The sequence below is a fragment of the Conger conger genome, chromosome 8, assembly GCF_963514075.1.
Source record: "Conger conger chromosome 8, fConCon1.1, whole genome shotgun sequence".
Taxonomy (NCBI): Eukaryota; Metazoa; Chordata; class Actinopteri; order Anguilliformes; family Congridae; genus Conger; species Conger conger.
Genome location: NC_083767.1, coordinates 17823666 through 17841674, shown reverse-complemented (window position 1 = coordinate 17841674; position 18009 = coordinate 17823666). Strand labels below are relative to the sequence as shown.

The following is an 18009-nucleotide window of genomic DNA, read 5'->3' as shown; positions in this document are numbered from 1 at the left end:
ACTGGACAGACTGCGTCTGCCGGGATCGCTGCCTAATCCTTCAGAATAAGAGCACGAAAGACGACTGAATGACCGTATGTGTGTGAGTGAGACAATATTTAATTTCTTATATGCGCAACTTTGTGTCTTTAGTGTTCAGTGTCTGTGTTTAAATGTGTGTGTGTGCTGTATGTGCAGAAGCCTACAAAGACGGCAGCGACACTGGTGCAAGACCCCTTTTATTTAGAACCCTTCAAGAGGCGCGTATGGTGCAGTCTGCATTCAGCTTGTGTCTTGAGATTTACGTTCAACCCGGTATATGTCCTCACCCAAGGGTCAGTAAAAAAAAAAAACAATACAGCTCATCATATACTCTAATAAGCTTTACCACGCATGCAGACAGCCCCTGCCTCGCAGTGGAAACCCTTGCGGTCGAAAGCACGACGACGGCATTGAAAAGAGCTCCCTCTAATGTCAGACCACGGTACTGCACAGAGACGCACAACAGCACAGGGGGCTAGGGGGACCAACGTCTCCTGCACTGCGCTCTTTCCAAACTTGTCCTCCCTACTCCTCCGGGGCACGGGAAGTTACGACGACCCGATGTTTTACGTCCTGGGCGTCCGGGAGATCGATAGAGAGCAGCTCTCTTAATACCGACTGGCGCTGCAGAGGGGGCAGAGCTCATTTGCAGTCTGCGGCAAAACCGTCGACGCGGACAACAGCCCCCCGCGCGAGAGCGGGCCAGGTACACGGCCAAATTCCGCCGCTCCTCACCGCCATGTTACCAGATTAAACTTGCATCAGCGCATATTGTTTTATCATCAATCATTCATCGCGGCCCTCCGTTAGCGAGACAGAAAAATCAAACTGTCAAGAATCATTAGGGTGACCTTTCATCAGGCACCGGAGTGCTTGTTTAATGCATATATTCATTTTCTAAGTCCATATAAATTACTACCTAAAGCGCGGCTCGGGGGGGAGAGAGGTAATGGGAGCCTCCAGCGAATGCTCGCCGTCGCCCGGTCCGTCTCGGCTCCGCGCCTCGACACGCTTTTCCCATTACCGCCATAACCCGAGCCCTGAAACTTTCATAAGCTTCGAGGACAGACACAAAAAAAACTCAGGCATAAAGGAAATAAGGCGAGTCCTTCAAGGATTCCGCCCGTCGGTCAAACCTCGCCGATAGCAACCTCGCCTCCAACCGGCGAGCCGCCTACGCCAACGTTCGCTCCGTTCATACTTAGACCACACAGCCTATACCTCTTCTTTTCATTTCGACGGGATGTATTGATTCATTGCTTTGAAGATTTGTTACTAAGGTGAAGATGGATGACTCGACTGACTCAGTGGCTGTGGGTTGGTGAAGAACGGGGCCTGGGTCTGACAGTAGACTGCAAGCATCACTGAAACATTTACCTCTGCTGGTTCTGCTCTGCTCTTTATCTCTAACCCACATTCCCACATGAAAGTGACAACTAACAGGCACTTTGGAAGCTATGACAGTATAAAGATGAACAACGCCTGCCAGAGCCAATGTCAGGAGAAACTACACGCAACGGAATAAAAGGTGAGAGAGGAAAGAATCGATACTCAGTCAAACAGAGGAAGAAGACTCAAAGTGCGCTCTGTGAGAACTCAGAAGAGAGACAACAAAGAAAAATAGAACACTGAAACAAAATGGAAATAAAGACAAGCATTGTGGATAAAAAAATACATATTACACAGTGATTGCACAGAATTTAACAGTACATGAGAATCTAGACTTGATGCCACACACTCCATTGCATCTCAACTGATGAGGATAGGATTCACACACATCAGACTCAGCGCACATTCTTCAGAATATATTCTCAGCTGGATAAACCGCAGACAGCTCTCACATCAGAATAGCACCCAAGCACTTCTGTTGAGCAGCCCAGCACAGGGATTATTGGCCATGGAGTGGATGTTTGCAGCAGCACAGCAATCCCCTGATTGGCCAAATTGGCCATCAGACTTCAGTACGTGTCACTGCTCCCCCAGGCAAATGCAGCAAATGAAAGATGAAGCAGTAACGAGACAACAGGAGGAAATATCCGCCGGCCAGGATGATGCGCCGTAAAAGTCCAGATTGCGGCCTATAAAAGCATCTGTGGTGCCGTCGCACCGGGCCACCTCTGCCACCCTGACAGCCATGAACACAAATCACAGAGAATCATAGCCACAGAAAACTCTCCCCAGCCTCCAATCCTTGCACCTCCCCCACTGGAACTATGACATCATCAATGTGTGCCTCATTGCGGAAAAAACTACATCCAAGCAGTTAACATAACAGCAGTTGTAGTTCAAACAGAATGCTAATCAGCAGTAGGCATCTTCAAAAGAACATTGTGTATCCAGTATGTTCATACATTATATTTATCCAGGGCGTGCACACCAGTAAAGCATATCCTGTACTATTATTATAATATTAATAACTTGGGCAAAGGATGTACAAGAAAATGCTATAGACAAATGTATTGCAGCATTACAAAGTCTTTGACAGCGCTCATAAACAAGTTTCACAAAAGTGCTGATGAAAGGCAAGACTCACAGATAAATGTTTTGTAGCCCGATCAGCTCTACATTCTAATACCCACTGAACCTTTCTATGCAATCATATTTGTCCCTTTTAAATTCCCATCAGCCTGGTATAGAAACAAAATTATACCAAATAGCTTTAAAAAATAGTCTCCAAGGAAACTCGCACTGTGAAAGTTTCTGCCGTTAATGGTCACAACTCCCCGGTGGCAAAAACCTGGGAGAGGCGATATTATAAAATGGAGGATCAATTTTTGGGATGTGCAAGAGCGGTTCTGGAGAGAGTTAACACCTGGCAGCCTCTACCTCCACCCCAATGAGCTTTGCATTTTGCGACAGAAAAAGTTGTTATGTGGTGGCTCCGTTTTGTTTTTTCGGAGGTTTTCCGAGATCATTATGGCGATGACAGACAAAAAAAACCATTTCCACTGACCTTTTATTAAAAAGAAAACGGTAACATCTGCAAAATCAAGAGCAAAGTGAACAAGCGAATATTTTAGGGGTCTTAGATTATCACTGCCGAGGCAATTTTCCACGAGTCATTCATCAGAATCAAACCCCGGGTAGTCCAAGTTGTCAGAGGCGTATTAGCAACTCGGGGTATCATCACAAGAGTTATGGATAAAGAAACTGCAGCATTAGCACTTGACAACTCCGCGCATACACAAGCTGAAAACACCTGAGACGCACAGCGTCTCTTCAGTCATTCTGAAGTCATTATCAACCGCTGTAAACATACGTGAGAAGAAAATGCATGTGCTACCACATTCGTAATACACCTGATATGCTGATACATGCATATAGTGCTTAGCTTTGTTTCAAAACATGGGGGGGGGGCTTTTTAACTGCACACATTAGCTGGCTAACTAGCTATAGCTGAGATGATTAAATAGCTATACCAAGGCAAAGGAAATGCTGCAAAAGCACAAATGCTGACATTAAAGAAGTATTCCTTTACTAATAAAGCTCTCCCTCACCTAAGTTATTTAGCCAATATACTGCCAATAATCATGTACGTGAAGACAGGATAGCCAGCCTGTCAGATAGACATACCATCACTGCCACTCATCTCAGAGATTACCTTACATTAACACACCATTAGAACGTGCTATTTTGGGCCATTTTCATGAAGTGCCTGGTGCATATTTAGTGGACAATACACATTCTTTGTATATATATATCCAACTGAAACTCACGTCTTGTGTTACAGTGACGGTCCTTGTTATTGTAACATCTTGCATTAAAATAAACCAGGTACAACTCTTGGACAAACCCCTCACTCATTTCAGTAAAACGGACATTTGAATGCTGCAGTTTATAGGAGACACTACAAAGAAATAAAACCATTACTTGCCAACAAAATCTCTCTATGCAGACAATTGATCTGTGCCTCTATAAAACTCTGTATTTTCAGATTATATATTGGCAATGACATAAAACCGGAGACAACTGTGGCGGGAACAATACTTCCCAGAGACCTGCAGACCTGGAGATTCAATGACTATTTTGTCAAACTATGTCCATGAAACAGACACACAAGCTTGTATTTATTGGCATAGCATGTTAAGGACAAAACCCGACTGATTCCAGGCCGGAGTCGGCCATTCTGAGGTCGCGCGTGAAGTGAGCCTCGATGCATAGGTCACCGAGCCCGTGGTCCTTACCTGCCGTTGTCGCGGCCAACGCCCCAGACACGAATGCTGACGATTGGCTGGGAGTGGAGCACGCTGCGGTCCATGGGGTCGACCAGGTTCAGCATGTTGTTCTCCAAGATCAGGTACATGTCCTTCCCCTGCGAGAGAAAGGCAGATACGAGACCGTCACACGCCTATAACGTGCTTTATTCGACAGTTCCTCAGACAATGCCCCAAAGTAGAAGCACTGCTACTGTGTGCGACTTTCATAGAGGTCTCCTTTATAGAGCTGGGCATTTGCGGCCATTTTAACTGCTTATACTTCCACAAATTATCTATTGGGAGAGCTTTATGTGCAGTATATGGGGGATACTCCCCTTTTATAAGGGTAAAACAGGGGAGCCAGGCAGAAACCTGAGACCTTCTGGTTACAAGCAATTAACACCTGAGTAAGTTTAGTGTGAAAAGGGCATCTCTGAACTGGGTGCTGCAGTCCCAGCAAGGAGGACTTCACAGTCACCGAAGCAGTGCGGTTTGTAGATTTTAAACATCCTTAAAATAAATGCTGAGACCATGGATTTAAAACAGACTGAGGCAGAAAGGTATCCGTTAAAGCTGAGGGAAGTCTCTAAGAGCGCTGCAGAAGGACGAGCCAGGAGCTGGGTAAATTCCCCGAGTTAAAAGTCGAAATTCAAAATTCAAACATCCTGAATGGCAGGAATATTTCAAAGCTTCTTCTTAGAGTTTGCTAAAGAGAGTCTCGCTAAACGCATGACAGGAAAAAAAATACAGACTTAAAAGTTACGAGTTACTCGAGGGGATTAACCGGCTGAAAAATGTTTAATGTAAATCCGGAGCCTTCTTTGGGGAGGGCTTGGGCGGGGAGGGGAATGAGAGGTGTGATTGTTCCCGCTATCAACTCATTTAGCCAAAAAGGAAAATAATTGACGGCCTGCCCCCCGCCCTTCCTGCAGCCATTTTGTTGGCTGTTATCAGTAACTGGGCAGGTGGTCTGGTACTCCCCGGCACACACCGTGTCAGTCGCTCCAGTTTCTGAGCAACAAAACACGTTTCCTCTCCCCTCAAACCCTCACGTCCACGTCAAAACGGCCAGCTGTTCGTACAGACTGCTGTGGTCATGTGTGCAGTACATGTGGGAAATGGCCAGTGTACAAATTTCAAACAGGACAGACATCAAAATAGTTTTGAAAGGCTAATCGGAAAATTAAAAAAGAACAGGTTATTGGAAGTTGTTTGAAACCAAGCTTGTATGCTTGTATGATGATACTGCTGATTGAGAGCGCGTGTTTGGCTCTGTGGTAATCTGTAGGTTGACCTGCGCATACCTACAGTAGAAGCTTTTAAATGGCAAAAACAATGCATAGCGAGCAGCGCTGAAGTAGTTCGTTTAAAACGCCATAAAGCATAAAGCATTTTCAAGGCTTTTTAGAGGAATATCCAGGGCATTAGCCATAGCCGCACTGAGACTAAAGATTAAAAATTAAAATCCTGACCATGTCTCCTTTGTGTGTATTCGGTCTCCCTGTAGGCCAGTGCACTACTGGCTGTAGCATTACCCTATAAGTGACCGTTTTAACTAACAGGGTATTCCTCACCACACCACATTCCAGTGCAGGGGTGGGTCATTCCGCTGCTGTATCAGTGTGTATGCAGGTTTTTGTGTCTCTGAATTACTCTGGCTAAATGAGCCAGGGTAATTCACAGTAGAACTGTAGAACTTTCCAGTTTTTGGCTGTCATTCATCTGCATATCAAGAAATAATTAAAATGATAAAATGCAAGTCCTAATTAAGTGGTAAATAGACTGCATTTATATAGTGATTTTATCCAAAGCACAATTGATGCCTCTCAGTCACACACACACGGCAACTGGCTGCCATACAAGGCACCAACCAGCTTGGGAGCAACTGGAGATTAGCCATCTTGCTCAGGGACACTCTGACACGCCCAGGGCGAAGGATTGAAGAAGCAGCCCTCAACCGCCAGACAATCGCTCTCACCTCCTGCGCTAATGTCATCCACACATTACAATTACAGCCAGACGTTGGAATGAAAACCAGAAATGGCTATTGCCCACCTCTGGCTCCTCACCAGACAGCAGGTAGCAGAGAAACTCCAACCCAGATAACTGGCTTCATGAGCCTGTGTGTGAGCACCAGGCTGTGCTATAGGGATTCGGGGAATATTTAAAAATTGTTTTTGGATATAATACTTTTCTGTGCTCGATTGATCTTGCCTGACTCAATTGAGTCAACCGAGATAAAAAAAGAAGACGGGGTTTGCACTTTTTGAGAGTTTTTCATAGGTTTCAATACACCAGACAAGTTCAGGAAAGTATTTGGAATATTTGAAAACAATAATGTAATTGACCCAGGCCTGGTTCCGTCAGAGCCAGGCCCCTCCGCACCACAGCGACAGAAGCAGCAGAGATGGCAGGCGGCCTAATTCCCCCGGAAACGCTCTGACAATCAGGTTACCTCAGGGACTGTTTACACCGAGCCCGCTGTCAGCGCATCGCCGCTCGACACCGAATAACCGTCTCTCTCGTTCGCCTCTGCGTCAACTGCAATGTTCCAACACCGCTTCCGTTTAAAACGCAAACACGGCCCAAAAACAACAACAACCGCCGCCGTTTCTAATTCGACGATCCCTGTCGGGCCAGTCCGTACCGCCCCGGGGTGGCATTGAAATTCAAGGCAGGGTCTCAGTAAGTCTAACCTTTGACCCGGCTGCTGATAGGAAATTTCCAGGTCCGGCTGCGGAGGCCGGCCAAGGGCACGATGACACGATGAAATATTAATCTGTGACAAACCGCTGGCCGAGGATGCGTCTCCCGCTCGTTTCATTAGTCGCGCCGGCTCTCACTGCGGCACGGCGGTAATATCGGCGGGAAAAAACGCCGGTTAATATACTGTTGGGGATAAACCCCGCAACTGCTACTACTAGCGCCAACCCGGAATGCTGCGGAAACGTCCTCTGCCCAGGAGGAGTCGTCATTGCCCCCCCCCCCCCGCACACAGAAGCACCCCCTCCCCCGCCGCCTGATTTACGGCCTTGCGCTGCTGCAGTGTCGCGCCGTGGCTGGAGAATTGCACACAGGGAGCGCCTGCGGGGGGGGGGCTAGTTTCGTTATTTACGCTTCTCCGCTAACACCACCCCCACACACCCCTCTCCAGGTACAGAGGCTCCTGGGCAGGTTTCAGTGCACTGCTCCACCCCCCCCGGTTCCATTTCTCGGAAAAACCGAACGGCGGTGACACCCCCTTCGGGACCTGAGGGTGTAATGCTCGGTCCTAAAAAAGAAAAAAAAAGTCCATTCCCCAGATCCCAGTTCTCCTGCAGTCGCCCCCCCCTCACCAGCCCCCTCTTGCTGAGGAACGTTCGCACTCGCTGTCAACACCCCGGGCAAAGTCATTCCTCCCGACCGCCAGCCTGCAAGGTCACTCGAGGAAGGCTCCCGAAAAGTTCTCCTCAACCGCTCGGTTCCCCGCGCTGTGACTTTCCCGGGTCGCGCTGTTCCGTCGAGAAGCCCTCGCTTTAAAATGCGCGATCGAGGCTTTTCACTTGTTTCCGGAGGCAAATTGCACGTTACGCGCCCGCCTTTGTTTGACGCGTAATGTATAATGGTATCTTGGCAGGTCTTTGTGGCAGGGCCACGGATTTGCCCGCACAGAAAGAACAAATTAGACCTGTGAGACAAAGGGCAGCATTCATCACGTCTGACATCCAAATTAGCAGCCCTCGCAATTATCCACACAAGCCTGGGCATTGTGGATGCATAAAACACAGCAGAATGGGCTTCCGGCTGCATTCATTTACTGCTTTTTTTATTTGATCTTATTTTAATTAAGCTATAAAAGTTTTTAAAAGATCACTTTAGTCACTATTACGCCGCGCACGGAATGAAATATCAGCCCTCTTCCTATGTAGTTTGCTCTCCCCTTTAGACATACGCCCACACACACACACACACACACACACACTCGGGCATTACGCACGTACACGCACTGCACTCAAATGCTCCCGTAGCAAGCCCACGCAGACGCATACACTGTACTTACACGTGCAAACGCGGTGACCTCCCTCCCAAACGCACTCAGGGACGTGCCCCATATAACAAATACCTCACCGTCTCAAAGACAGGCAAACATGCACGCACACAAACAAATACAAAGAAACACCCCTTATTGTTTTGGCTTTCAGCTTCCAGCCCACAACTAGATACTTCACCGTGTAGCCCAAAAACATTTACTGATGTAATCTGAACTTCTACTTAACTGCTCCCTTAACTCCACCCTCAAACCCCTACTGGTTCCTGCCCCCTGGCTCCGCCTCTTCCCCAGCCAGGTCCTCACCTCTCCCCAGATGCCCACGGTAGCCCTCACCTCTCCCCAGATGCCCACGGTAGCCCTCACCTCTCCCCAGATGCCCACGGTAGCCCTCACCTCTCCCCAGATGCCCACGGTGTCCCTGATGTCGTTCTTGCAGTAGGAGAGTTGGCGGATGCAGTTGTTGACGGCCACGCTGCTCTTCCCGGGCGCCAGGTCCTCCTCCGCCATCTCCACCCAGCCCAGAGAGCGCACCGCGAAACACTGCACAGAGAACGAGAGAGAGAGAGTCAGATGAGTGCACTAAAAAAAACAACAACAAAAAAAAACATAATTAAACAAATTGTAAAAGAATAATGTTTGTGTGTGAGCGTGTATGCATTTTTGGGGAAGTGTTGTCACTGATTTTTTCCCCGACTTGCATGGGTTGTATATATGTTGTTATTTTCATGCAAATAAAGCACATTTTAATTAGAATTTGAAAGACACTCTGCAAAAATATCTGTATTTGAGTCACGTAATGAGTCATCTTGAGTAAAAGAAATTTGCTTGTTTTAAGTTACTGTTTGAAAAGTAAAATTGTCTTAGCCCACTGGCAAAAATTTAGTAAAGCTGTTCCACCTCATTGGTAATATTTTGTCTTCTTTAGCAAAAAAGTAACAGAATTAAGATTTTAAGTCTAAATGTAAGCTCAAAATACGTAAGACTTATTTGGACATATGTACAGGCAGTGTCTCGCTGTCTGAACATTTCTCCATGCATTCAGTAGTTTACCTCAAAGATACACGTTGAAAGAAAACATCCATCCAAACTCTTATCTGGCATACTCCTCTCACAGAATTGATGTAAGTGCCCTTTAACTAAATGAACTTAATTGGATCAGGGGCTCTATAAATAAAATGGCTTTTACACCTGGTTTTCTTGAAGGGTTTTCACTGAACCTTAACGTTTGTCCTCTAAATTCAGGTCATATGACAGATCTTACTATTTTTTTCAAGCTCGTATGAAAAAGGCTGTGAAGTCTGTAGCAATAGTCTCAGGTTGTTGAAAATTAACTGTGATCTGCTTGAAAGCTAGTGCTAACACAATCTGCACCAGCCTGCTGCAATATCCGCCATGATGTTAAAACCATACATGAAGGATGACATCATTACCACTGTACTGTCCAAAACCAGCTGGCAGATAAGCAGTCGGTTTGATGATGTTAAAACCTGCAGTACTACATAAATGCACCACATTTCAGCACAATGCTGTTTATAAGAAAACAAAAGACAAAAATGAACATCCCTTCATGAAAAACCTATCACTAAATTGACTTGCAACCACAGCACAGCATGGTGGTCTCATATACTGCTTTTTCTACTAATTATGCAATTATGTTAAAGAGACACAGAGCTTCAGAGTTCACCTTCTGGGGTTTTTAGTTTTTAGTTTCAATAGCAAGCCCTGTATGTGCGGTGCTTCCAAACTCGGTCTTTAATATGCAATATCTGCTCCTCTGTTGGCACTAGGCAGTCTGTCTGTCAGTCTGTCTGTCTGTCTGTCTGTCTCTCTCTCTCACCCGTGCGTACACAAACACACACACACACAACACACACACACACACACCACACACCACACACCACACACACACACACACACACAGAGCGGGTGGTAGAGAGAGCGAGTGTGTAGAGAGCAGGGGTAATCGAGTACGTTGAAACATTTCCTCCCACACCCGCACTTACGCAAACTTTTAGGCACACATAAGCACAGTAATACCCCTGCAAGGTTAGCGACTGTAAACTACATCCCAGCTCAGTGACACGGCTCCCAGGTAGCATAAATCTCACTTTATGGGGCCTGAAGGCTTGGAGGACTGACGCAGAGTTAAAGAGAATGATGTGGGGCTTTGCATTTCTGCAGCTGCCCGCCTGGCACGTTCGCAGAGAGAGAGAGAGAGAGAGAGAGAGAGAGAGAGAGAGAGAGAGAGAGAGAGAGAGAGAGAGAGAGAGAGAGAGAGAGAGAGAGAGAGAGAGAGAGAGAGAGAGAGAGAGAGAGAGAGAGAGAGAGAGAGAGAGAGAGAGAGAGAGAGAGAGAGAGAGAGAGAGAGAGAGAGAGAGAGACACGCTGCTAACGTCCTCTGAGCAACACTGGAGGCACATACTCAACATGGCATTTTCATGATGAGAAACGGGGCGGCTCATAGCAGCACCAAGCTCTTACGCCACCATCCACTCACTGGTACACAGACATATCACAACAATCTGTCTCCCTGTGCCATCTGACAAAGGATGAGCAGCCTATTATGACAGATAATTAGATTTCAAGCAAATATCAATGCCATTCTATTCAGAAAAAGCTGAATAAATATAAGAAAAGTACATTGAGGAAAGCATTCACTGCAACAAACCAAGGCTTTCCTTTGTGTTTCATGGTACAGAGCAACAAACAGTACCTTTCAAACTTGGCAATGGAAGTGGGTGCAGACACTGGCCTGTGAATCACATGCTCTTTAAATATTCATCCTTTCTTTAGTGCCCTGCACTGCAGCACATGAGCTGTGGCTGGAACACACATACACGCACGCATGCACGCACGCACACACGCATACACGCACGCACGCACGCACACACACACACACACACACACACACACACGTGTTCTTCTGTGGACATATTGTACAGAAACGGTATACCTGGACACTATTCCTGCTCCAAAACAGTTACTGTGTAATTGATAAAGGTCAGGTGTATCTGTCAGGTGTATCCACATTGGACTCTGGTGTCATTTCTCCATTCTGTTCACATACTCTACTGACATGAGAAGACCACAGATCATGCAAAGAAATTGATTGTTCATTTATAATACTTTGTTTTGCCCTTTGGGAAAGCCTCAACTCAATAAGACAAAGTCTGACGCAGTCTCAAACCAATGTGTGCCGAATTCAAGATTGATCAAATATTTTGATATTCGTAAATCCTAATACGTTTGACACCTAAATGTTCTTGCCATATCCAGAAGCTGTTTTACATTACCCGCATTACAACCCACGGCAGTTGTTAGAGAATTCACACATCACACATTTGTGTGAACAGATGATTTTTCATAAACGGTGGAGAAAAAGCCAAGCCCATCAGACTCTGCCATCTGTCTTGTTTTTGACCTCTCTCAAAGACTATTCTCAGGGTATTGGGCAAATAAATATGTTCTTTCGACCAAACCAACTTCGTTTGGACACCGTGTGAGAAATTCCAGAATGTACTATAAAGGTACCCGCAACATTTTGGTTAGCTTCACTGGGGAAAGGGTAACACTAGCTCTCTCTTCACTCAGAATTTGGAATACTATATTCTCTGTTAATGACATTCATCAGTAGATTAAATGCTGTTAATTAATTTTACAGTCTGAAGTACTGGGTGCTGAATTCTGCAGATTGCTACATACACTCAGTGAGCACTTTATTAGGCATTCATAAAATTTCTTTTTTAGACTTAAGTCATCTGCTGCTGTAGCCTATCCAGATTTGATGCGTTGTGTGTTCAGAGATGCTCTTCAGCATACCACTGTTGTAATGTGTGATTATTTGCGTTATAGGGCAGCCTGTAGCATAGTGGTTAAGGTAAATGACTGGGAGACACAAGGTCGGTGGTTCTAATCCCAGTGTAGCCACAATAACATCCGCACAGCTGTTGGGCCCTTGAGCAAGGCCCTTAACCCTGCATTGCTCCAGGGGAGGATTGTCTCCTGCTTAGTCTAATCAACTGTACGTCGCTCTGGATAAGAGCGTCTGCCAAATGCCAATAATGTAATGTAATGTAATGTTACTGTCACCTTCCTGACAGCTTTTACCAGTCTGGCCATTCTCCTCTGACATCTCTCATTAACAAGCAGTTTTTGCCCGCAGAACTGCTGCTCACTGGATGTTTTTTTGTTTTTCGCACCATTCTCAGCAAACTCTAGAGACAGTCGTGTGTGAAAATCCCAGGAGATCAGCAGTTTCTGAGATAATCGAACCACCCTGTCTGGCACGAACAATTATTCCATGGTCAAAGTCACTTAGATCACATTTTTTCCCCATTCTGATGGTTGATGTCAACATTAACTGAAGCTCCTGACCCGTATGCATTGTACTGCTGCCACACAACTGGCTGATTAGATAATCGCATGAATAAGCAGGCGAAGAGATGTTCCTAATACAGTGCTCGGTGAGTGTATATGACTGGTAAATGAAGAGTTGGGATAATGCATACATTTTTTAATAATATTTCACAGGTAGATCAAGCGATGGTGTCTTGGAATGTTAAGAGGACTGGGCGTGGGGGGCAAAGACCCACACAGAACAAAGACCTGTACAAAAAGCCCTTTCATGGTGTCCTTGACTTGATGAACGAGGTCTAGAGATAGCTACTGCATTAATACCTTATCTTATTCAAATAATCATATACTGTAGAGAAAAATAAATCTCACAGTGGTGGCCCATATGGGGGAGAAATCTGAAAATGTCACGTACCATACAGGGACCAATCATATATCTTCAAGCATATATCACCAGTGCTAGACCGTACAGAGGAGAACCTTAAAATGTCATACATTGTAAGGGGACCAATCATATATGGTGGTAATATAAATCTTACACCGAGTCAAGGGAAGCGAGTTCTTTGCAGTGGTCTGTCTGTATTCCGTTACAGCAGCCGGAATGGCCATTACCCGCACAGCAGTGTGACCGGTTTATCTACTTTCACATATTTCTTACTGAAAATTGTTTTTTCAAATGATCAACAACTGGAAAAAATCAACAGTCTGTGAAATAGGTCATACTTAGAAGCACCGGTTTTTTCCCCCCTCCTCGCTGTAACGTTCGAGGCCAGAAATAGCCAGGTGTTAATTGTCGAGCAAATGCCTTTTCTGGGTCACTCCGACGGTGTGCATTGGTCACATTACAGCCATTAACAGGGAATGCAACATTAACAGTGAGCTAACAGTGAATACAACTGGGGAAACCCCCATTAAGACACGTTTATTCACTTTTAACAAGGACACCTGTACTTCCATCAGGTCTAGCATTCCAGTAGCCTTTTATGCATAAATCCTTTCACGATTCAAGTAAGGTTAAGCTATTCTCACTCAAAGTTTCATTCATATGGGAGAAAAAATAATTTACGCCCACCAAGCACTTTATTAGGAACATACTTTATTACACCTACTTATTCATCCGATTATCTAATCAGCCAATTGTGTGGCAGCAGTGCAATGCATACAATCATGTAGTCTGGAGCTTCAGTTAATGTTCACATCAACCATCAGAATGGGGAAATAATGTTATCTCAGTGACTTTGACCATGGAATGATTGTTGGTGGCAGACAGGGTGGTTTTAGTATCTCAGAAATTGATGATCTCCTGGGATTTTGACATACACTAGTCTCTAGAGTTTGCAAATAGTGCAAAAAACATCAAAACTCTAAGTGGATAGGCTACAGCAGTAGAAGTCTAAAAAATAAGTCAAATAAATACCTAACAAAGTGCTTGGTGAGTGTATACTCCAAAGTAAAATAAATAAATAAACTTCACGATTCTTTATCCAAAGTTAATCTTGCAAGGCATAAAGCAGCATGTGCAAGGGTTTGGCTGTCAGAGATTGTTTCAGTGCTCATACCAACAGATTGAGCTGCATGATTTTATTTAATGGTTTTTAAACTGAACTCAGTGAATCTGGCAAGGAGTAAAACTGAAAACAGAAGTAAAATAGGGAACACAACAACTTCACGCTAATGAAAATGGTAATAAACCCGTAACAAAGCACTTAGTGGCTGTTGATCAGCCGTGTCGAGAACTGCATTGCAGGTTGAGGCACAGTTACTTACTCCATTCTTTCTGCTTTGTGTTGCACGCTGGAGCTTTTCACCTAGTTTGCGAAGGCAGAGAGCTGGAGATTAGCGCCCCCTGCAGCTAGCTGTAAGCTGAGCTCAATGGCGACAGCCAAATCCAAAAACTTTTTTCAGAACAGCACAACGTGGTGGTTATTCACTTGCTTGTCTGAGAAAATAGGTGTTTTCCCATTCATCCGCTAAATAGCATTGCTGATGCTGCTGTGCTTTTAAAATAGTTTCGTCAACAGCCTCTTCTGAGTTTTTTCTCCTGGGGAGGGAGCATGGGGAATGGTATAGGCTGAGCCAGAGGTTGGGGGGGGGGTTAACCCTCAACCACAAAATATTTGAAATTACTCATTTATTTTCCTAGATAACCCCATAAACGAGAGCCTGGGTCGAGAAGGTCTGAGTCACCCTTTTGTTGTCGCAACCTTGAAAGACTGAGGCATCTATTTAATACTGCTTATGTCATTTTCCCAATGACTTCAGAATGATTTGTGGAATTGAACTTAGTGAAGGTATTCTTATGAGACTCTGGACAACTCTACAGCCAAGGGAAACATTTTTCCAACCTGCCCCCGTGCAGACTCAAATCGAAGTCAGACTTCATTCAAAGCCTCAGGACACCACTCAATAAACAGACAGATACGGAACCAATGCTTTATTGATCCCCTGGGGAGGGAAATCAGCGATGTACCTGCAAATGTGGCCAGCAATGCAAAATTCATCTGGAAATAATTCTGAATAAAATTTGATACTTCTCAACCGACATACACATGGGTGACACCCTCTATCCCACGGGGGTAAATGTGTTCCTGAAACAATGTTCATGACAATGTCTGAACTGTGTGCTTTCATGGTAGGAACAAAAAGTTCTTGCATCCTTTTTCTTCTTCTTTTGGCAGGGTGGTCCTTAGATCCGAGGTAAGGGGGAGTTCAAGTGGAGGTATTTTTAAACTCTTTTTCGCCAAACCTCCATGAAGAATTCATCGCTGCTTTTCCCCTTGCCCGAGCACCACTCTGCCATCTGAGCACTTCAGTGGCACTCATCAAACTTTCAGGAGGTGATGTCATCTCACAATGCCATGGGGCATTACTTCACAGATACTAGGCTAGTAAACGCCGCGCTTTGATCCAGCCTGGCACACAGGTGTCAGAGAAGCCGACCTTACACAGAAACTCAAAAAAATTGCAGGTCTGCGGAGACAAGTTTGCTCAAAATAACAAGTCCCGTTCTCGTCCCACCCAATAATTTTTCAAACGAGCTGGTTATAAAAACCGTGAAATGTTACTGAATGTAAATCCAAAACAGAGCTCGTCCTAATGTGGTAAATTTGCATTCTAGCGTACACCATAAAGCACATACTTCTTATGCACTACATACACACCTCGTATAATTTATTTAAATGCACTTCAGAAAAACAACAATATAACATAATACAAAAAACATGCCTAAGACAACGCATCCATTTTTTAAGCACTCCTAAAATCCTGACATAGTTTAGCAGGAAGAATTTAGAAGCTACATATAAAAGCCCTAGCTAAGCACTCTACAGCTCCCCCTCCCTTCCCTGCTGTCTCCACGGAGACTTCAGCCTGACAGAAGGGGAATAAATAATGGCTGAACTGATTACCGCTCCTTCGTCTGCCACACACCCTTGCACACTCCATTTCTCCTTTAGAAACTTCAGCTCTCCGAAACTTCAGGACACCCACATGAACACACGAGCTGACAGCCCACCTGACCAATGAGCTTCCAGCTGACTGCTCTGTGGCCAATCAGCTGCCAGCTGACTGCACTCAGCTATTTCGCCATTATGTGCGATACGCACATAAAGCATTTCCACACGACTTCTCCTCTAATGAAAATGATACAATATAATGACGAAATTCCGCTATAATGACACCCTATCTATTCAAGCCATATAGGTTTTAAAAAGTGCTCTAGATTTTTAAATAAAAAAATGCAATACAATACATTTACTGGAAGTAACAATGCATGTTACAGCCACTAAATCTGAGAGACTAATAAAGCAACACATTTGTTACTTTGTTAGGTTAAAAGCACAGCGACAGTGCTGTTACAGGTTTTGGTGTGTAAATTCACCTTGAGTTTCAATGAGAGCATATACAATAAATGTACATTTACATATATGAGCTATACAATCCTAGTCCAATGTATGTAAACAACGAGCCCACCTCCCTACTTGAATGCCTGATTGATTCTCTCAGCAACCAAAGCTCTCGTGCCCCTGGTTATTTCCTGTTCACTGCCTCAGTGGTCAATAAGTGAATAAGTGAAAGAGATTGTTATATCTGCGTTTCCGGCACACGTTAATGAGGCCTTTCTTGGTACCTCACGCACGCACACCTGCTTTGCAGTAGGCCTCGGTCCCCCATTAGAGACAGCCTCGATTTAGTGCTCAGCAGTTCAGCACTCTGGGACGCAGATGCATTGACCCGAACGCACCCATACCTTCCCTTACATACGCTTCAATGGGTTTCAGTACCCCCTACACCCCCTGCCTCAGGCTCACATGGGTATCACGTGACCCCGCACCGTGAGGTCCCATCCAATCCTTTTCTACACTACCATCTACTCAGTACCACCTACTCAGTACGCTACCATCTATTCAGTACCATCTACTCAGTAGGCTACCATCTATTCAGTACCATCTACTCAGCAGGCTACCATCTATTCAGTACCATCTATTCAGCAGGCTACCATCTATTCAGTACCATCTACTCAGTAGGCTACCAACTACTCAGTACCATCTACTCAGTAGGCTACCATCTATTCAGTACCATCTACTCAGTAGGCTACCATCTATTCAGTACCATCTACTCAGTAGGCTACCAACTACTCAGTAGGCTACCAACTATTCAGTACCATCTACTCAGAAGGCTACCATCTATTCAGTACCATCTACTCAGTAGGCTACCATCTATTCAGTACCACCAACTCGGTAGGCTACCATCTATTCAGTACCACCTACTCAGTAGGCCACCATCTATTCAGTACCATCTACTCAGTAGGCTACCATCTATTCAGTACCATCTACTCAGTAGGCTACCATCTATTCAGTACCACCAACTCAGTAGGCTACCACCTATTCAGTACCATCTACTCAGTAGGCTACAACACACAAGCACACACACACACACGCACCCACACTTGTGTGGCCTTAATTACACATGCAAATAGACTCATTAGTAAGTGCACAGCAACCCACAGAGCTATTCACATGCATGCAAGCACAGAGACACATATTCAAATTCATGTGACCACACACACAGGCTTGCACATACACTCATTCACATTCACCGAAGCAGACACACACACCACCATGCCACATAAGCACTCAGTCACATGCACACAAGCGCAGACACACACAAGCGCACACACTCCTCCATAAAAACATACAGGTACGCCAATACTCGCATGCCTACTCTTGCAAGCACATCCTTCTACATTGGAAAGCACGGATGCAGACAAACACACACATAAAGTACAAGCAAAAACATTAACTCAAGATCAAACGTCCACAATTGCGAGCGATTCAGTAAAGCATAAATTGTGGGAAATATAGCTGGGCTAACATTATTAAAGCCACAAAACAAAGGCGTATTTAATTG

General features: G+C 45.0%; 1 protein-coding gene across 5 annotated transcripts in view; it reads right to left on the bottom strand.

Annotated features, from left to right (window-relative positions):
* Positions 1-18009, bottom strand: part of LOC133134983 (amyloid beta precursor protein binding family B member 2-like) — a 113323-nt gene that overhangs the window by 29801 nt on the left and 65513 nt on the right. For all 5 annotated transcript variants that reach the window (XM_061251670.1, XM_061251672.1, XM_061251674.1 and 2 more), the window contains 2 exons: positions 8641-8787; positions 4206-4333 (listed from right to left, as the gene is read on the bottom strand). In XM_061251670.1, the coding sequence (XP_061107654.1) occupies positions 4206-4333; positions 8641-8787 (275 nt within the window). The remainder of the gene's footprint in view (positions 1-4205; positions 4334-8640; positions 8788-18009) is intronic.